At 49.5% G+C, this 22,187-nt stretch overlaps 1 protein-coding gene across 1 annotated transcript; it reads left to right on the forward strand.

Annotated features, from left to right (window-relative positions):
* The first annotated feature begins 434 nt into the window (after positions 1–434).
* LOC144726791 (cytokine receptor-like factor 1) lies at positions 435–21,526 on the forward strand. The gene is made up of 9 exons (XM_078605688.1): positions 435–522; positions 3,101–3,209; positions 5,565–5,855; positions 10,431–10,554; positions 13,579–13,748; positions 14,678–14,835; positions 16,233–16,398; positions 18,239–18,312; positions 19,713–21,526. Exons 2-9 carry the CDS (start codon positions 3,131–3,133, stop codon positions 19,785–19,787), a joined length of 1,137 nt encoding a protein of 378 aa, XP_078461814.1. The 5' UTR covers positions 435–522; positions 3,101–3,130; the 3' UTR covers positions 19,788–21,526.
* The last annotated feature ends 661 nt before the right edge of the window (positions 21,527–22,187 follow it).

Consider the following 22,187-nt stretch of genomic DNA (forward strand, 5'->3'; position numbering starts at 1 on the left):
CAATTGAAGGGCTGCACCTTTACCTCCCATTGTAAGCCGCGTGTTTTATCATCTGAGAAGAAATCGATACAACTGTCACATAGGTCAATGGTGTTATTGGAATGCATGGTCGGTAGGTATAGAGTATGTGTATTATTAAGTCAGCGCTTACTCGCTCGGAATTCAATACTCATGAACTTACTGTCCAGTGATACTACCAGTTTAGTTTTTGTGCGGCCTTTTGTGAATCAACTGCTGATTGAAAGTCTCTTTATGCTGTGTCGGTCACGGGGGGGTGGAGGGGGGATTGTTTGGCCATACTTCACCACGCCGGGTCACAGTTGGGATATCACTCGCCACTGCGTGTTTCGTGAAGTTCAGTGGCTCTTACAAGCTGAACCGAAAGCGAAAGCGTTCTACTCATTGTAAAACAAGGAAATGATCTCGTCGTTCTGGGCGTCCTGGTGAGGCAATATATACCCCAGGTCGCGTCGAGTTTCGGCGTGCCGGCTTTCTCACCACCCAAGCCACCACCGCTCCGCCGTGAGTACCGTTTTGCGTTGGACAATTGAATACATCGGTCGTTTGAAGGTCCGTCTCTGCACTGGCGGTGGGCAATGTTACCGCGTGTTCTTACAATGTGAGTTGTCGTGGGGTTACCGCAATGTCACTTGTATGTACGTACGTATGTTAAACGTCTGTCGCACCGTACGTAGCCAACCGTGCTAATCGACGATCACGACATGGTACGTAACGATATTAGATGTGACGACATGACGATTATCACCGTATTAGTTTCCTCTCACCGTTGTGATTTTGTGTATTCCCTATTTTGTGTTTGATGGACTTCGAGTAGACGTAGAGATTGTTCAATAGTTTTCCAACTGCAGCTCGCTGAAAGCCCGATAACAGGTGGACCTTTATAATATATATATCCTGTGTAACTCACATTATGTCAGTTACACAGCGCATAATTAATTGATTTACGAAATGCACGTCACACAAATATGGTACGGTCAACTTATCCGGCAAATTTTGAATAATTAGCACTAATTGAATGGGGGACAAATTGCTCTTTCTTTCGGAATTTTATTACTTTTGTGAAATGTAATTGTATCACACAGACATTATGAGTGACTAAAATGTTTGACAAAAAAAATGAGCAATGATAATCAAGATACAACGATATTTTATTAAGGGGACGAATCGAGTGTCGTGGATCTCTTATCGTACCATGGGTCCGAGCATCGCCACATCAGCGCAATCGTAATCCTTGATGTAAAATAATTACGTATTAGAATCGAGACGGGTGCTCAAAACTACAAACCAATTTCTCCATCGTTGGCATGATGATGGTGGTCTTAACTCGCTCCGACAGCGTCGTTATTAAATGAAATAATAAAAACATAATTCGTTATTCGCACTTCTCTTTTTTAATTCGTTTTAGCCTTTAGCCCATGATCACGGTGTATTTGTGAGAGCGAAAATGACGAGCACAAATTGAACCTCCCGTCCGATGACAACGGGGACGTGTCTCCCATTGCGTTGTAGGATGCTGGCGATGTCAGCGTAGCCACTGAACAAATGGTACCGTCACCTTAGTTGCTATTTGGCGAGTGGTGAACTCACCGCGCTCCTATTTGCCACCGGGCGATGATGAATTGATGATCCTGGGTCGCGATTCAACGACACAATATATCCGTCTCGATTTCGCCGTCCCGTTCGTATCGTCTATCATCCATCCGTTCCCTCTCGTGCGCAGTCGTCTCGCAGCGCCCACGAGATATGTTTGTCTGCTTTGAAACCTCATCTCTCTAAAGTGGCCTCCCCTCTTTAGTTTGGTCGGTTGCCCGTGGGATCTATATTTGTTTCCTGCTTCTCATGCATTGCACATTGGGATCCGAGGATGTAATTCGCATTAGACATTTGAATTATTCTCAAGCTCATTGTAGCGGCGTGGTCGTCCAATTCATGGCACATGCGCTATGAAAGCGGAAACCCGAGTTTCATTTCGTAGCCATGGCTGACATCAGTGGCGAATGATTATATTGAACCAGTCTTGGGGATTTTCCCCTTCGCCCACCAACACGGCCCAACGTGGTGGTGGTGTCTGCTCATCCAACTCCCATGACCGACATCACATCGGGTCGCCTTCCTCCATGAGTTAACATATTATGTACCGCAATTATTATCCTCTTTGGTTCTTTCGGTAAAGTCACGTAGGTAGAAAAATAAAATAAAATAAAAAATAATACATCACCAATTATTATAATAACAACAACATTGGGGGCACAAACGGAGTTTGACATTTTGCTATTCGGTGCCATTTCGATTCTGAGATTACACCGTGACCAGTTTGATCTGCGTTGTTTTTTTCACAGAGCACGTTGACAAAATCATTGTGTGAGAAATGTGACGCCCGCCCACATGTGCGAGTGTCTTGTGAAGGAGTGGAGAGCGGTGGTGCAGTGGTTAGCGCTACGAACCCGGCGACCCGGGTTCGATTCCCGCTCACGGCCAACACCGGTGACGATTATCTGAACCGGTCCTGGGCCTCCCCTAGGTCGACTCGGCCTCAAATGAGTACCTGGTGCGGTGTGTAAACATCGCCACTGGGGAGACAAAGGCGCTCGGGCATGGTCCTGGCCACCCACCCCCTCGTGTACCATTCCTGCCTTCACATGTGCTCGCTAACAGCACTTGCCCCAGCAGTCCTGTTAAGGCTGCACTGTGGATCTTTGTCTTATATTCTTAGGTTGTTTCGGTAAAGTCACGTAGGTAAAAAATTAAAATGAATAAAAGTAAAATAAAAAATTAAATTAAAATCACGACGTTTCGGAGGCAGCACAAGCTTCCGTCTTCAGGTGGAACCGTCACAGCACGATAGCTGTATCAAGTGAGAGCTCTCTCTTGATACAGCTATCGTGCTGTGACGGTTCCACCTGAAGACGGAAGCTTGTGCTGCCTCCGAAACGTCGTGATTTTTATTTAATTTTTATTTACTTTTATTAATTTTAATTTTAAATTTTTACCTACGTGACTTTACCGAAAACACCTAAGAATATGAATCCTTGCAGTCACGAAAGCTTCAAATCTAGATCTTTGTCTTGTTTGTGTGAAGGAGTGGCTAGAAAAGAAGAGGTGGGCAGCCATGCAGAGCGGACTCCAGCTGGCGGCATGGGCCCTCGTCGTCTTGCACCTGCACGGAAGAGCGTTGGCCAACGCTTACGGTGAGATGGTCGGTAAATCTTCTTGGTTCTGTCGGTAAAGTCACGTAGAAGGGAAGTAATAAAATAATAAAAATAAAACATAATGCAATCATATAATATAATAATTATATTATATTATATAATAATATTATTATATTGTTTTGTTTCATTTTAAATAAAAAAAAAATATTTTATTACTTCCCTTCTACGTGACTTTACCGAAAGAACCAAAAAGATGAATCCCTGCAGTCACGAAAGCTTTAAATCGATAAATGGTTGGTAAAGTTTAACGCCGAGTACGAGGAGGAGGCTTTCGCGACCAATATCGTCCATAATACAGGTTCTTTTGGTGGGATTAGATCGCGTAAAAATATGAACGTGTCGTTAAAGCCGCCACCACCCGACACGGCCAATTAGTAAGATTTGTCACGTGAACAGAACGTGCAGCACAAGGCGGCTCGAAGCGGACCTGCAGGTGGACATTCGACTGCCAGTACGGGAACGATGATGACTGCTGTGCGTAATCCCAGCTGAGTCATTTGCGGTTTTTTTATTTTTATTTTTGCAAACGGGAAAACCTTGTCGCCGTCAGCCGGTGGCCCACTCGTTCAGAAAGATGTCACGGGATCTTTGAGGTCAACTATGAAGCAGACGGCGCTTGGACTGTCTACGGTTATTACAGCGGCGAGATGTTAACTACTTCGCCTGGTTTGCAGGAGGTAGTGGGTTCGAGCCAGACCCTGACGCCTGCTGTATATTTGGAGTTTGCACGTCTCTCTCCCCGTGGTCGCGTGGATTTTTTTCTGAGTCCTCAGGGTTTTCCCCTCCACATTTAGAATCGCCATCACCACGCGTTTCGAGAATTTTCTTCTGAAAAAGAGCTACGTAGCTCAGTAGGCCTTACCTGGTAAAATTAGAAGAAAATAGTTGTATAGTTTTTACACCCGCAGTATCGACCAGGGTGGCCGTCCAGGCTCGAACCGCGAACCTCTGCAATGTCACCCCCCCCCCCATTGGTTCGTTGGAATTAAGGCAGCGATGTCAGCTGTTTTGAAGTGGTCTTGAAAGCCCCCTTTTGCCTCTTTCGCAAGAGCAGGACGTGTCCAAACATAGTCGCATTTCTTAGAATAATCCATCAAGTATTTTGGATTTTTTTTCTATGAATCATGAGTCAATTATGTGGTAAAACAACTAAAATAGAGTACTGTATACATACTGTGCATATATATAAACTAATAAATGCCTCAATGTAGCCTCAATTATTTGTAAGGTCACTTTGTGATAATTTAACAGATGAAGTCACACAAATGTCATGCTTATTATTATAATTTAAAAAGCTTTATTTTAATAAGGATGGCACTCAGTTGACTTGCTAGCGCTGAGCAATAAAAGCATTACAATGCTGTTAGATGAACAATTCAGACAAAGCATAATCAGGGGTGTTGAGCGGTGCCTGAGTGGTTCACGCGAATCCAGCGACCCAAGTTCGATTCCCTGCCACAGCTGACATCAGTGGCGAGTGATACGTGAATCAGTCCTGCGCGCACCCTTCACCAACCCACGCTGACCAGCGTAGTGAAGTATGGTCAAACAACCCCTATGACCAACACAAAATGGGGAGGCTTTCATTCAGCAGTGGAAAGCAGTGGGCTTAAAATTATTATTAATTATAATAGCAACCCAATATAAATACATGTACATATTGTTGTAATACTCTTTGGTTCTTTCGGTAAAGTCACGTAGGTAGACAGAATAATACATCACGACGTTTCGATCGCAACGCCAGCGGCCGTCTTCAGGTGAGAGAGACGACCGCTTGCGTTGCGATCGAAACGTCGTGATTTATATTATTTTCTACCCACGTGACTTTACCGAAAGAACCAAAGAGTATGGATTCCTGCAGTCACGAAAGCTTCAAATCAAGATATTGTTTTAACTCATGGCGTGACATGAAGGGATGCTGCCGCGATATAATGGGTCGTGTCACACTGGACCTTGCAAAGCAGAAGTCGCCGGGTTCAACTCCATCTCGCATCGCGTGTCCACTTAGCAGGAGCATCACCGAGTAGACAGACCGTGCTTGATCAGCAGGTCGCGCTGGTGGGGTAAAGCGTGGCCAACCCCACCTCCTCTAAGACGTAAAGTCACCGTGGAAGACGAGGCCAAACTCCGCAAGGGCTTCTAATACGGAGCTCGCTCTCGTGTATGTATGTTGAACTTCTTTCGCACCGTACGTAGCCAACCGTGCCAAATCGGAGGCCATTCCACCAGCAGTGGCGCGAGCGAGAAATTGCAGGGCTGCACCTTTACCCTTTCCGCCTCATTAACACTGCCCCCCCCACTCCTTCACCCCACCTCCACCTCCCCCAAACGTAGCGAGGTACAAGAACGCGGCCAGCGTCTCGCCGCAGGACAGCGCGGTGCGCGTGGGCCACGACCTCACGGCCGTGTGCGAGGTGCGTGACGGCGCGGGCCTGGGGGCCGCGGATCTGCGCTGGGTTCTGAACGCCACCCCGCTGGGCGCGCCGGCAGTCCGCGTGCTGGACGCGCGGCGCTCCGAGGTGACCCTGACGGCGCTCGCGCCCTCGCTGCCCAGCGGACACAACCTCCTGTGCGTGCATCGCGATGGAGACGTCTTGCTCGCCGGCTCCGTGGTCTACGTGGGCGGTGAGTCAGGCCCGCCCGAGACGTTAACTACCTCGCCTGGTATGCAGGAGGTCGTGCGTTCGAACCCGACCCCATGACGCCTGCTGTATATTTGCATGCTTTTCTCTCTCTTTCTCTCGCAGTGGTAGCGATGATTTTTCTCCGGGTCCTCCAGCCCCCCCACAGTTAGAATCAACATGCGTTTAGAGTATTTTGCTGCTGTAAATGTCCACGTGATACGCCGTTTCGTTAGGGTATCATTTGTGGCCGGGTCGCTTCTGAAAAAAAGCCATAGTTGCTCCATGGACTTAATCTGGTAAAAATACAATAAACCGTCATAAAAAAAAAACTGGAAGTTCACGAGGTGGCGATGGGGCCGAAATGAATTGCGTAGTTAATCGGAAAGAGGATGTTGGGAAATGTGCGGTGGGGGTTAACGGTTGGGGTAATGAGGCTGAGAGATGCATTTGTTGAGTGAGTGCCCCAGAGTGGGTGATGTGTTTGGGTGCAGTCTCACAGTTGATGGTGGAAGGAGGGCGAACCACAGTGGATCGGGTTGCTTTGGGTTTGTGCCCAGATACGAACAATACAATTGGGACGCAATCGTCAAATTTGAAAATGCTGCAAATGTTAATCATGCGAATGTGAATATGTTTACAAAAAACATTCATGGATCGGTCCATGACCAAATCACCCACGATTCGACGGAATTAAATCGGTGAGTCTCTGAAACCAGGCAGGGTTAAGGCTGCCGTATCGCTTGGATGAGTTATCAGACTCGTTGCTTGGGCTTCATGAAGAGAGGTCTTTTAAATTTCGCTCGTCCAACGCTGACGCCCAGGGACTTGTCCTTTGTGCACTAATACCTCGTGGCTTATTGTGATCATTAACTCTTGATGCCGTGTCCGTCTGCAGGCTGAATCACCCTTGAAACATAGCTCTATAGCTCAATAGGTAATTTACTCGGATAATAAACTTCTGATTATTATTCCCAAATACAGGACTGTTTGTGCCTTCTCCGAGTTTCACTCTCTGCTGTTGAAAACCCGATTGTGTACTTTCAATTGCCCGTAATTTATTTGGCTCATCCCCTGCATCGTTTCGATGTAACCCTGTTTGCCGCATTGCTGTAAAGTTTTCTGTTGCACTTTTTTCTTGTTACACGGTTGTTGTTGTTGTTGTTCTTGTTCAATGTGCCCCGTAAGGAATCAGCGGCAACTCGTCATAGTTGATGCTCGTGCTTGTTTGTCCCAAAGCTCCATTAAAAAAGAAAGGAGGCTTCCAGTTGCAATGGACTTTCATCCGAGCATAAATAAAGGATATTGTTGTCATTACCAGAACTCGACACACAATTCCGCGGCTCGTCCACTTGAAACGATGCAATCCCCTCCGCATCTGGCCTAGGGCCAGAATTCGTGCAAAGTAACAATGGTGAGGACAACACGAACCCTTAGAACAAAGACATGCGAAACTATTAAAGTATTTTTTTTTATTTTACCAGGTAAAGCCCACTGAGCTGTATAGCTCTTCTTCAGTAGCGACCTGACTATCACAAATGATAGCTCAATGAAGTAGCTTATCAACATGTGGACATTTATCGAAAAAAATGCTCTAAACGCACGTGTCTCAATGTGGAGGGGAAAACCGGAGGACCAGGAGAAAATTCCACGTGACCACGGGGAGAACATGCAAACTCAAAATATATAGCAGGCGTCAGGGTCGGGATCGAACCCACGGCCTCCTGTATAGCAGGCGGCCTCCTGTACACCAGGAGAGGTAGTTAACATCTCATAAACGTGGCACCCTTATAGATCCCCCTTATAGCCGTACACACTGTTGGGGAAAGTGCTGTTGGCGAGCACCTATTAAGGCCGGAACGACGACGCACGGGAGAATGCTGTGTCCAGCACCACGCCCGTGCCATCTTTGTCTTTCCCAATAGTTATATGTTTACGCATCGCATCAGATACTCATTCATAAGACCGCAGTTAACCCATAACCGGTCAAGGTCATCCGCCACTGATGTTCGCCGTGGCCGGGAAGCCGAACCCACAGCGCCGGGTTCGTAGCGCAGGGCGCCGCAGCTGCACCCCCAAGGGCCGCTGCACGAGCACCCAGCAGTGAAACTGCTGCTCTTTGCTTCTCTGCTTCTCTGCTGCTGCTGCTCTTTGCTTCTCTGCTGCTGCTACTTTGCTGCTGCTGATCTCTACTTCTCTGCTGCTGCTCTCTGCTTCTCTGCTGCTGCTCTCTGCTGCTGCTCTCTGCTTCTCTGCTGCTGCTGCTGCGCGAGGCGCTGTCGTTTGTCTCTCTCTGTTCTGCTTTGCTTCTGCTGCTGCTGAGCGGCGAGAGACACAAAAGCGTCTCGCGACGAGCTCGCAACATCCTGCGGTAATCCCAGAAATGACGTCGAGCCGTTTCAGCTGTCCCCCCCACACCGCCCCCTCCCCCCACATAAAGACAAAGATCCCCCGTGTAGCCTCAACAGACGGCACGCGAGGGGGTTGGTGGCCAAAACCACGCCCGGCCTCCTCTGTCTCCCCAGCGGCGATGTTTGCACACCGCACCAGGTGCTCATTTGAGACCGAGTCGATCTAGGAGAAGCCCAGGACCGGTTCAGATAATCGTCACCGGTGTTGGCCGTGAACGGGAATCGATCTCGGGTCGACTGGTTGCTTTTCATGACCAATTAATTACTGGGTATATTAATAGTTTTGTTTATATTTCAATCTTCTTGTTTTCGCGTCCTGTCACCACAGTCATATATGTTTATTTAGTATCGGGCTCATGATGATGACGTTGACGTGGCTCGGTCCGTAGCCCCGAAGAGGGCCTCCTCAATGCGGGAGGCGGCTGGGTCAGAGATGTCCCCTGGCCCCTGTCAACGTGCGCTCTTGTGCACGTTGACTTCTGACCTGCCCACTCTCGCTCCACGTGAGTTGAATTAATGCGTGGGTGGGTGGGTGAGTGTGTGACTGGGTGAGTGGGAGTGTGAGTGAGTGAGTGGGTTGCTAGAGTAGCCCCACTTCCTCCGCATGTTGGTGATGTAAACGTCTCCAGGTCGCTGTGCGTTGTGAAGTCCGTGGTTGGTGTGGTGAGCCGTGCTCGCCACAACTTTTGTGTCGCCGTCGGTGGATTTTTTTTTAAAAGCGGTTCCGTTGCCATTCGGCAGATTTTCCGTGATATCGGAAGCGGGCTTGGGGGGGGGGGCATTGGGCCTGTCTCGTGGTCCCATAGTTTGAACTCTAACCCCGGGCCATCAGAGCACTTGACTCCCTGCCCCTGTTAAAGTTCGGGTTTAAGTCCTCCCTCTCCTCCTCTGCTCGGACTGACCGTCAAATCTATTACACGAGCACACGTGTACCGCACACTCACACACACACCCCGCCATGTCCCCTCCTGATGAACAACAACACACAATTCCAATGCACGCCGTGTCTAAATGCAACTGCATCGCAAGACGCTTTACAGGGGTGAAGACATTCGCGCGGGCAGAAGGTGAGTGGGTGGGTGGGTGGCTGGCGGGAGTCTGGCAAAGGAAGCACACGGGGGAGAGAAGAAGAGAGGGGGGCCGGAGCACACGAGTCCCGCTGCATCGCGCGGCTATCTCCAGGTGCGTTTACACGCTCCATAAATCCAAATTGTATCGTGTCAAGAAAAGGCCTTGGCTGCTAAAGTAGGGGGCAATGGGGGGGGGGGGCACGGAGACTGTAATGAGTTGAGATGGGAAGGTTCGGCATGGATAACCCCATTCGCTGTTGGAGACCGTGTGGCGATATTGTAATGGCTCCCCAGATTGGAATAGGATGATTGTGGAGTGTTCTGTGGATTGGGGTGATACGATATAGAGAACAGCGGGGAGCCAGAGGCAGCCGCGGAGAGCCACGGTAGAAAGACAGGCGGAGACGTGCAGAGAGAGACACACACACAGACAGACAAAGGGGTGACGGCAGAGAGACATTGATACACAAAGAGACATCAAGACGTGGAGAGAGAGACACACACACAGACAGACAAAGGGGTGACAGGAGAGACATTGATGCACAAAGAGACATCAAGACGTGGAGATAGACGCAGAAGCAGAGAGACGCGGAGAGCGGCCGGCACAGATAAAGAGTGGCGGGCTACGACACACACACAATGGCCATCAGGGTACAATGTACAGAGACAGTCGAGGGTCTGCCTTTAACACAAACGCATTCAGGATTGAGTTACCGCTGGCTGCGAGTGACCCACAACCGCTGCCACTGGCTGTGGCAGGGCGCGCTGCGCCAGGAGGCACCGCCGCCGCCCTGGTGTGGCGCCGCCCGCCGGAGCCATCGCACCGGCCGGGGGGAAGGTGCGAGATCGCGCCGGCGATCAAAAATTTAAGAGAGTCTCTCTCCGTGGCTCTCTCTACAGAGAGAGAGAGAGACAACGGGCGACAGTTTTGGGGCACAGTGCCACTTCTTCGCAGCGCGTGAGAGAATGGCGAATGCAGCGAAAAGTCGATCGAGCCAAGCGCCTACCGGGTGCCGCGGGATTGAGACTCGGCCAAAGTAACGCGGTTCAAGGTTTTGTTTTCGGAACGTTGTTCACGTCGCGACCTGCCGCCCGCAGAGCCCCCCACGGCTCCGACGGAGCTGCAGTGCCGCTCGAAGCTGTCGGAGGACATGACGTGCACGTGGAGACCCTCGGGCGAGACCCACATTCACACCAGGCACACCCTGGCGTACCGTCTCACGTGAGACCCACACCACGCACACCACGCACACCCTGGCATAACGCATCACGGGAGACCCTCACTCCCTCACGCCCAGAGCGGACCTCAAATATCACGGCCTGGCCGCTGTTCGCCCTGCAGGCGTCCACAGGACCAGAGTGGGCAGGGCGCCTTTTCCAACGCGGGCCCAGAGGCGTGGGAGTCACCGCCCAGCAAACTGCGTGCCGAGAAGGAAAAATAATCCAATTTCATATTCTCAACCTGGACTTTCATGCTTAAACTCACAATGAAAAATAATGTCAAAGGGTCGTATATTTGTTTTATTCTCCCAAGAGACCAAGTTAACGAGCAGTGTCTCTAGTTCACGTAGCGGTCTCCCACCACACAACAACAAATAAACACAAGTCTGCTTGACTCATCCCATCAGCACCCACAGTCTTCTTCGAGGGGCGCACAACTTGAGCAGCATTGAATCAGCGCAAGCAACACTGCGGAACGGCGTTTGACTCATCAGCAGGCAGGCTCACTTGAATCAATGCCAGTGAACTGCCAGATGTTGCTGGCAAGGAGCCTCTGTTTAAGACATCGATTCTATCGTTTGACGCAATAATTGTATAATTACAAAACAAGCATAAGCGTCCTCGTGGAGAATATAAATGACATAGAATCAATGTTGACTTCAAGCTTTCGTGACTGCAGGAATTCATATTCTTTGAGTCTTTCGGTAAAGTCACGTAGAAGGAAAATAATAAAATAATAAAAATAAACAATACATTCTCACGACGTTTCGGCTGTGTTGTGGCCGAAACGTCGTGAGAATTTTAGTGTTGTATTTTTATTATTTTATTATTTCCCTTCTACGTCACGTAGATAGGTTAAAATAAACCTATCTACGTGACATTACCGAAAGACTCAAGGAATATATAACCAATGTCTTTCGAATTTTTTTTTTACGTAAGAATTTAGCGTTGAACATTTGAGATTTGGCAGTTCCCGATCATTGATTTTGTAGTAAGCCTGACTCAGCTCCTGAGACTGGAAGTTGAGAACTTTATCCAGAGTTTGCTTGTAGTGCAGTACTGGATCAATGCTGCTCATTTTATACATTCCCAGAAGGCCGTGTGGTTGATTGGATATGTGTCAAAACTAAAAAAAACACCCACGTGGAGAGATAGAGAGAGGCGAAGGAGGCATTGTTCGCGTATCTCTTGTGACTCATTTTGCCGAGAGTATCAAGCGAGGTGTGAGGGCGCAACGCCAAGACAGCATCTCGAGCACCCACTCCTCGGCAACCCAACCTTGACCCCGAGCACCCAAACGAGGCCCCCCAAATCGAGCTCCCCTCTTCCATCGACCCTCGAGATCGTGATGCGCGCCTGCCTCGGCGACGGGTGAAGCAGTTTGATGCCGCAGGTCCACGCAATGACCTTCGCCACAGCCAAGAAGCCGGTGGCGGCCGCTGCCTCCACCCGCAGCGTAAACCAAAACAAACAAATACATAATGCGAACCCTCAATCGCCCTTCTAGATTTGAAGCTTTCGTGACTGCAAGGATTCATACTCTTAGTTTTTTCGGTAAAGTCACGTAGGTAAAAAAATGAAATAAAAATTAATAAAAAATAAAATAATAAAAATTAATTTCCGGTAAAGTCACGTAGGTAAAAAAATTTAATTAAAATTAATTAAAAAAAATAATAATAAACATTTATTTTCATTTCATTTATTTACCTACGTGACTTTACCGAAAAAACTAAGAGTACATACACCCCCTTCCCCTTGATGGTCTTTGTAGAGCCACACGGCCACCGTGTTGGACGCGGGGGTTGCTCCACCATGCTTCACGCTGCACTGTGCGGGTTGGTAGAGGGGTGTGGGGGTGGTGGGGGTGATTGGGGTGGCTGGGCCCAGACGTTCAAAGCGCAGTTCGTTGACCAATGCCACTGCCTCTCACGGTTCCGTATCGACAGCAGCGGAATGTAAATTGTGACTTCCTGATCACATATTTAGGGCGAAGCTGCTCTCTCTGGCGCTGGCAGGGACCGTTCGTCCCGATTGTTTACTGCGGACGCCTCGCTAAACACCCTTGGTCCATCTCCCCCCTCTCTGGATCGATTTGTGTGCGACCCTAAATCTGGAGCTTAACCCTCCTCGGATCTGTCTCTGCCCGTTACCCCATTACGGCCCACCGGGGCAGATCACCGACCAGATTGGCACCAACAGCACATCACATACTCCCTGTCCAGTGGTATATTTGCGGTCCTGGTGCGGTGTATAGCGCGCTGCGCTTTGAGTCCTGTGACCTAGGTTTGATTCCCAGCCACGAGCATCAGTGGAGAGAGATACCACCAATGAAAAGTGTGGGGAAGTATGGTCATAACAACACCCACGGCTGACACGATATGGGGGAGGGCTTCTTCCAGTATTTGATTTATTAATGGCTGCAGATTATTATTATTGAGTTGTATATTCGCCACTGCTGTTTTTTTGACCATTAGTTCCAATGCAATCCCACTACGTGTGCAATGCTAATCATCTACGAAGGCAGTCGGTCTTGTTAAACAAATACTGCCGAGCCAGTGGGTGTTATTGGCAAGAGCACTCCATGTAAACTACGGGGCTCTTGACAGTGCAGAAATAAACTAACGCATCATCAAGTGTTGTCTCGGAGGATCACGGGCAACGAAACAAATGCAGTGCATCAGAATGTAAACGCACACGATTCCAAATCTGCCAAATAAATGTTGGCCTTGCGATGCCCCCTCCCTCGAAGGGCCTCAACGAACTCTTCTTTGATAATTGCTTTTTTACCCTTCTATCTGGCAACAAAACGGACACCTTTTTTACAAGGAGTCATGTTTGCATAGACCACAATACCTGCAGTCATAATGCAAACAAAAAACATTACTCTGATAATGTATGCACTGTCCTTGAAGTTGATTGGTCCACACCCGAGACAGCAGATAGAAGGGTAAAAAACCAATTATCATATTTTCTACTGGCAAATGAGGTTCCAATGTTGAACTCTTCTGTATTCATCTCACGGCAGAGACGGCACGGAGGCCGAGTGCGAGGACTACGAGACGAGCGGGGCCAACTCGTGCTTCTTCCGACGGGAAAACCTCTACCTGTTCGTGACGTACAGGATCTGGGTGGTCGCCCACAACCTGCTGGGCAACGCCACCTCGGCGGTGCTGTCCGTCGACCCCATGAACGTCGGTCGGTCTTGCCGTCGTTTGGTGAAACATGCGAGGGCGCGGGTGACCTTCCCTCGCCGACGATCGTCATCGTCAGACTGACGTTTACAGCCTTGGCCGCTGTGTTAATGGTCAGCACACTGGACTGGATTGGTTAACACACTGGACTGGATTGGTTAACACACTGGACTGGATTGGTCAGCACACTGGACTGGATTGGTTAACACACTGGACTGGATTGGTTAACACACTGGACTGGATTGGTCAGCACACTGGACTGGATTGGTTAACACACTGGACTATAATGGTCAGCACACTGGACTGGATTGGTTAACACACTGGACTGTAATGGTCAGCACACTGGACGCTGTCGCCGGTTCAATAGCCTGGCGTGGAAGTTGTAACAACGAGACCATTTCTTAACCCCCCCCCTGCCACCTCTGACGACCCAGCAGTGCACAGGGGTGCATCACCGTCACCGTGAATAATGGGTAGGTCGTGGGTCGTGGGAGTAAAGTGTGGGGGGTTTCCCACCTCTTCTAAGAATCCTGGCCAGCATCTAATCCTGTACCACTCTCGAGGGGCTTTTCTCGTGTTCCACCTCCAGTGTTCCTTCCACCAGCAGTCGCGTGAGCAGGCAATTGCAGGGCTGCGCCTTCACCCGCACGGACCAAAAACGGCAGTGGTCATGGGTAGTTGGGCTTCATTCTATGGAAGCTGCTTCATGCCCATAGAGACAGGAAGTCTCTTGAAAGGCAGACATGGGTAAAAAAACGATTTGCAGGGCATAACCTTCCTCATAGTAGGGAAAAACCCAAACATTTGTGGCCAGGTTGCTTCTGAAGAAGAGCTCAATAGCTCCAGTGGGCTTTACCTGGTTAAAAAGAAAAGTGATTTTTAAATCGTCTCTACGGGTGAAGTGATAATCGTCGTGCCCGTATGTTGTTACAGCGCAACCACCACCGCCAGCCAACGTGCTTGTGGTTGGGCCTCCCAAATACCCCAAGCAGCTGTACGTGAGCTGGACGTACCCTTCTGCCGCTGACCCCTCCTTCTACCCGCTGCAGTTCCAGCTGCGCTACCGCAGGCACGGCGCGTCTGATTGGCAGGTGAGATGATCGCACAGCTTCTTCTTGGTTCTTTCGGTAAAGTCACGTAGAATGGAAATAATAAAATAATACAAATAAAACGTTATATTATATTATTTTACGTAGAATGGAAATAATAAAATAATACAAATAAAACGTTATATTATATTACTTTATTATGTTTTATTTTTATTATTTTATTATTTCCATTCTACGTGACTTTACCGAAAGAACCAAGAAGATGAATCCCTGCAGTCACGAAAGCTTTAAATCAAAATTTGATCGCACAGTTGTAAACCCGTACGGTTTACCCCGTATTCTTGTGCAGGAAAATTGAGTTTGTAGGTCGACACGGCGTACAGCCGTTGCAATATGGACAAACATTTTTATTTGTTTGTGTTTCCCCCTTATGATGAGGCTTTGTCGGGTGAACGTTGAGATTTATAAGGTCACGGGATGACCAATAAGTTCTGAATTGGTCTGTAATAAGGTAGGCACTGAAACGGGGTTGACAGGTTTGTGATTGTCCTGCCGTGAACCACAGGGGCTGAAGAAGTCAACCAACATTTAAAATGATGATACGAAAGTGACATTGGAAAGGTTGTCGCAATAAAACAACGTGGGCGGGACACCGTCACTCGCAGGGAAGGATAATGATGCTGTGGTTGAGACTAACGACATAGCGGCAGCCAAAGGAGGGAACGTGCCTTAGAGTCCCTCCTTCGAGGAGATGGAGCGATGTGCCGCTGCAAGGCGGATCGTCGTTTCGCAAGCTCACAACGAGGTGGTGGCGGCAGCGGATTGACCACGGCTGACGACGACGCCAAAGTGTCACCACGACCTGCGTGCGTGTCTTAGGGGAGCGGTGGGTGTAGTGGTTAGCGCTACGCTGCGCTACGAACCCGGCAACCCGAGTTCTAGTCCAGCTCACGGCCAACACCACCGGTGACGATTATCTGAACCCTTCCTGGGCCTCCCCTAGGTCGACTCAGCCTCAAATGAGTACCTGGTGCGGTGTGTAGTAAACATCGCCACTGGGGAGACAAAAGCGGCCGGGACACCCACCCCCTAGGTGTGCCGTTCGTAGATTGAACTTATATCGCCACCGAACTGCAGCCAACCGTGCTACTCGTGAACAGCACTTGCCCCGGCAGTCTGTAAAAGGCTACACGGGGGGTGTTTGTGTGGATGGTAGATGGGTCGTGTGTGTGTGTGTTGCAGTGTCGACTCAGCCTCAAATGAGTACCTGGCGCGGTGTGTAAACATCGCCACTAGGGAGACAAAGGCGTTCGGGCATGGTGCTGGCCACCCATCCCCTCGTGTGCCCTTCATAGGTGCTCGCTAACAGCACTTGCCCCAACAGCCTATGAAGGCTACACGGGGGGTGGCGTCTTTGTCTTTCGTGCGTGCGTGGACAGACGAAGGAGGTGGGCACGCAGGTGACGTACGGCCTGTACGGGCTGCGTGCCGGGACGCGCCACCACGTGGAGCTGCGCTGCCGCCACTCCTCCTCGTCCTCCTCCTCGGGGGGCAGGGGCCACTGGAGCGAGTGGAGCGGCACCGTCACGGCGAGCACCGCGCCCGGTAGCGCGCGCACGCACGCGCCGCGGAATCGTCGCCCGAGCTCGTCCGCGTCAAATATCTCGCAGTTGTTATTGGTTCTTTCGGTAAAGTGACGTAGAAGGGAAATAATAAAATAATAAAAACAAAACATAATAAAATAATTCTCACGACGTTTCGGCCACAACGCAAGCAGCCGAACTCAGGTGAAGAACAAGTCTGTCGGAAAGACAGCTGTCTACGTGACTTTACAGGTCTGTCTTTCCGACAGACCTGTTCTTCACCTGAGGACGGCTGCTTGCGTTGTAGAGAGGGTGGGTCAACTCCGACCTCTTCCAACGTGGTCGACAGGCGTGGGAGAGGGAGGCCAGGGGCCCTCAGAGGTCGCTTCTCGTTTGCCGGCAGTGGCCCGCGAGCAAATGGGGGAATTGTGCCCACACGAAGCAAGAAGTGGAATTTCATTTTGGGAAAAAACGCCATGCGCCCCAAATACAATAACTGTGCTGTAGGTAGAAGCAGATTTACTCACACTTTTTATGAAAGCATTACGATTCAACTTGAATTCGGTAACCTTTTGAAGCCGTAAGCCCCGTGAGATTTATTATCCTTTCTCTAAAGGGGGACCTTTGAAAGGGTCCCAGCCACCGCAATTGGCATTATCACACACGTCCCGCGAACCGCAGGTCGTTGCAGAGCTCTATATCCGGCTTTGATGTCAGCACAGAACGGCCGAATCTTGACAATTATACTCGAAGGTTATTAACACCTGGCCTGCAGCAGATGACTCGATTTGATCATCTACTGCTGGATGAGCGCCTGCTCGTGCCGTGTGCGGGACGTGGCGGTCATTTGGCCATACTTCACCACGCTGGTCAGTGCGGACTGTTGAGGAAGGGCAGCGTATTATGTGGGGGTCATAGAAGTAGAGTACAACTGTGATTGTTTTCTGCGGTTCCCCTCTGCAGCCCACATCGTAAATTAACGAATGGGCATCGAAATGAACAAAACTCATCGACCTGCGAATGCACAACATAAGCAAAAACAACATTCATTATAAATACGACGCACACATCAAGCACGCTTTCTACACAATCGGGCACACGTGGGAATCGTCGGCATGCCCGCAACACGACAACGACGGAAGCTCGCACAATCACCGTCGTCGGCCTTTGTGGAGTGTTGCTCGTGATCGTTGTTTTAATATCGCCAGCAGAGGAAACCGACGGCTATTTGTAGCACTTTTGAAGAATGTACAAACCTTCGTCAAGAGCTGCGCTGTGGTTCTAATCAGCCGAGCCGATGGCCACGTGTGACATCTCATTCAGGTCCTGTGCAGCATTGGTGGCACTGCCATTGGGAGCCCTCCACACAAATAATTAATTAAATTCGAGGGCCCTCCCTTTCAATTCGTGAACTCCTGGCCAGATGATAACTATAGAGTTGTAAGTGATAGAGTTGTAGCAGAGACGATTAATATTTGGACCAAAGTTAGAGAGGTGGTAATGGGAGGGGAGAGACTCAAACAAGACAACAAGCGATGGACAGGAGACAGAGATTGAGTGACGTGGAGACAGATAAATGTACCGTTTTATGTGAATTGGCTTGTGTTCATTCGGATGTGTAATTGAGTTGATATTTGGTGCAACCGGATGTTGTCACGAGTCCTGAGCCCCCCTTTAGCTACTTGGGGCCGTTATATTTTACTTGGTTGCTTATGCCGAGAGCCGCCACTGCTGAAATAGAGTCGGAGAAAATTGTTTCCCACTTCGCCGTGAAGCATCTACACATCTCTTCATCGCTGTTCGCAAAACCAGTTGCCTCTTAGTCAAATCCTTCTGCCGCTCTCTCCGTTTCTCTCCCCCAGCACTCAAGCAGAAGTCTCAGCAGATGCCCCTGAAGCAGCGCAAAATGCTCCCGATCCATGGAACTTCGATGATGGTAAAACCCAATAAGCGCCATAAAGAGACAAGAGGTGGCTACACGGATCAAGGGGATAATGAGCACCATTGACGTTAACCGTGGCTGGGACTCGAATTCACGTGGCCATTGTTCGTAGTACAACAGAATCTGATACAGACATTTTCCAAGGTGGGGGAGGGGATAGTGGTCCAGAAATTTCAAGCCTTGTAATGGAGCCCTACGTCAATAAGTAAGTATATAATTACTTGTCTTTCTCTGCTAAATATCAATACCAATATTCGGGGCCCCGAGGGGGAGGGGACGATCACTCCCCCTCCAGCCCCCACTCGTGGGTGCGCTACGGGAGCACGGCGCGTAAACCACTCAGCACTGCTCCCCACGCAGACACCGAGACAAAGTTCCACCGTGTAGTCTGAACAGACTGTTGGGCCAAGTGCTGTTGGCGAGTAGCACCTATGAAGGCCGGCACGGCGCACGAGAGGGTGATGTGGCCAGAGCGCCGCGCCAGGCCGCCTTTGTCTCCCCACGCCTACGCGGCACATGCAGAGAGCCGTGGCCAGGCATCAAACTCGGGTCACCGGGCTCAAAGAGCAGGGCGTCAACCACTGGGCTACCGCCCCGACTCGAGGTGTTGCTATGCCAGGGAGTCTTAGACGTGGCGCGTGGCGGCGGCAGTGCAGCCAAAGCGAGGGTTTGTGTTTAGATTTGGCTAAGAAACGGCCGCAGAGTTTCAGAAGAAAAGCAAATCGTGGTTTTCTCGAGTCTGAATTTTTTTTCTCCGCCTTCTAAAAGGTGACATAAATGCTGACGACGGAACCTTTTTACTGCACAGAAGCACACTCACTGTGGACTCGGCACGAAGTCATTAGTATCTGCGGGACCTTTTTGCCAGCGTCAAAAATTATGAAGTCTAAGAATAATGTTTTACCCTTTCTGGCAATAAACCAGAATGTGTTAAGACGTTCAAACACGAAATATATACCTTTTGCAAAAGGAATGTATTTGTTTTTTTAACATCTTTCCACCTGATTTATTTCCAGACAGGGTAACCTATCAGAACGCATTCGTCATTAGCTTGGAAAGCGGAGAGGCCAAATTCCCACGAGAGAACATCTCGACAGCCCCCGAGGGTGGAGGTCCTTCCGCCAACAATGGCGTGGCCAAGAATTTACAGCGCTGCACCTTGGCCTCTTAAGATGGTTGCATACAATCTATATTTGAAGTTTTCGTGACTGCAGGGATCCATACTCTTTGGTTTTTTCGGTACCTACATGACTTTACCGAAAGAACCAAAGAGTATAGTTGCATACATTTTAAGTAATCCGATGATCACTTCGGCGCCGAACACAACGCACTGTCACATTGCATTTTGTTTTTAAATCCCACATTTAAATTTTCATTTATTTCCGCACCCAAAGAGACGACTGAACCAGGGAGGACGGCGGAGAGGGCGCAATGGCCCGAGGAAGCAGCTGGCACCGGAGGGACCCTGAGCGTGGTGGGGACGGTGCCAAGCCACGCTGCAACGTTTCCCAGAGCTCCTGGCCATGACGGCAGTGCCCACCGCTGCGACTCTCCTCCTCTGCTTCTTCTCCTTCTCCCCCCCCTTCCTCCTCTCAAGCTACGAGGTTCCATCTTCGCACGCGGTCAGCTGCTCGTGCTTTCTCTCTCCCCACGGAGCTTCTAGACCGCGCCTCTTCTACTCCAGTTGCACGCGCCGTGCTCACATCTCGATCCAAACTCCAGCCTCGCCCTCCACGACTCCCTCCTCCCTCCACCGGTGGTCTCTCCTTAGCTCTGCTCATCACGTCTTCTTACATCTTGCTGCGTTGCCCCTTTCATATATATATCGATTGCACCTTTACATATGCGTGCACAGTGTTCAATGCAAGATGATAGACTGCCTCATTGCATATATTTATATTGAATGTCTGTATAACAATTATTAGGAACTCGTGATGACTAACAAATTATTTCATTATATACGCACAACAAATGGTTACGTTTTGTAGTCTACAGTGTTCATTGTGTAGTAGCCGGGCCATGATAAAGATCATCAGCAACCTCGTCAACCATGACCAATCCACTGCTGGATGAAGGCCTCCCCAGGACGCCACCATCTCTCGTGGCCTCGCAATGCAACAAGCCCCGAAGCTCTTGCAGATGCGCTCGCGTCATCGCTCCAGGTGATTTTGTGGACTTTCATCATCCTAAAGGTGCACACAATATGCACTCGAATCCATGTGAAATCTCATTTCAACAAAAAAGTCATAAGTTAAAGACTTTGGAGGAGAAACCACCATGTTACTGGATTCTCAGATCAGCACGCTCATCAGGGAGAATGAACTTGTTCGCCGTGTTGTTCCCTTTCATTGCGGATTTGACCACCAAATACATTACCCAAAGACCAGTTGGAGAGTCTAACCTTTGAAAGGAATAACTGACGCACAATGAACATCAAAATTGTTCATCTGCCCCATTGCTAGTAGGAAGCTGCCGTACTGTGATGGTTTGCTCATCACTCGACGTGCAATCCAGAGGTCGCCAGTTCGCCGCCGTCTTGGCCCGGCACTTGAGACAATGGGCACCACCAAGGTTTTGTAAATCTCCCCGCAGGTCCACGCAGCAGCGATTGGCAGGTCACGTGTGTCGGGGTAACGTGTGGGTGCTCACACCTTTTCTAAAGCATTCGGCCAGCGTGAAGAAAGTCGGCCACACACCCTCGAGAGAACATCTCTAGACCTGCCTTGAGTGGAGGCCCTTCCCCGCCAGCAGTGGCCCGAGCAAGACATTGCAGGGCTGCACCTTTAACCTTTTTACCATTGGCGGCACATTACTCCACAGCGTAGGAAATGGGAGTGGGGATTCTTTATATTTGTCAGAATTGTTCCCGTTTGGTGCCGGTCACCCCAACTCTGCCGCTTTACCACCTGGTCAGAGAGCGAGCTCAGGGACCAAGTCGAGCAAATGTTCAACATCGATGAGAAAATTAAAATTTTAAAAATGTACGCACCGTCGGCCAGGTACTCTGCACACGGCAAACATCTAAAACAAAAAGTTAGTTGAGAGTTTCACTTTGCTGGAGTCCACCTGAGGGAAGTGCAATCGCCGCCGTTCTTGAAGAGTTCATCTCCACGATAGCTCTGCAGACTCGTACAGACTAACCGCTACAATGTCAACAACGTAACGCTCATGCTCATGTAACCCAAGTAAATAAAACACGTTGAAAATCGCGCTGCTTTGTTGTTTTACTGCCTACTGGACATCTGTGAAAAAGAGCAGTATAGCTCATCGCATTCCTCCACTATGAATGCTCCACTATGAATGCAGATTGATCCTGTTTTGTTCAGAACAAGTGTCGCACAACGGTCCAAAGCGTGGCGGTCAGCCCAAGCCTGCCGTGCTCGCAACACAAACCATGAGCCTCCTTGTTGCAAACAGAAATCACGCAATCAATTTAACAGACAGAATTTGCCTCCTTCACACATCCCATCAGCCACACGACCTTCCAGGACTGCATAATTTCCACAGAATCTCTGCCGATGAGACACTGAACATCATAACTAGTGCATAATTTTCTTGCGTTGAACTGATGCTGCCGAATTTCTATGCGCTCCCCAAAAGCCCATATCACTGATGGGATGTGTAAAAAAAACTTTTTTATTTGTGAAGGGACAAAAAGAGACATTGGTTATTTATTGTGATGGTTATAACCCTCTTCGTGCCACTCGGTGTTGTGTCTATGGGGGTAATGGTAGCATAGCTTTGGCAATATAGATGTGTAATAACAGCCAGAGGGTTCACGTGGGGATTGGCTTGCCGGTCCTGCTTTGTATCCAATAAGGGATGAGCCAGGGAGCATGGCCTCGGCGTGATCGCGGCGTGTTAGCAGG

The sequence above is a fragment of the Lampetra planeri genome, chromosome 24 (assembly GCF_965212315.1).
Source record: "Lampetra planeri chromosome 24, kcLamPlan1.2.h2, whole genome shotgun sequence".
Classification (NCBI taxonomy): Eukaryota; Metazoa; Chordata; class Hyperoartia; order Petromyzontiformes; family Petromyzontidae; genus Lampetra; species Lampetra planeri.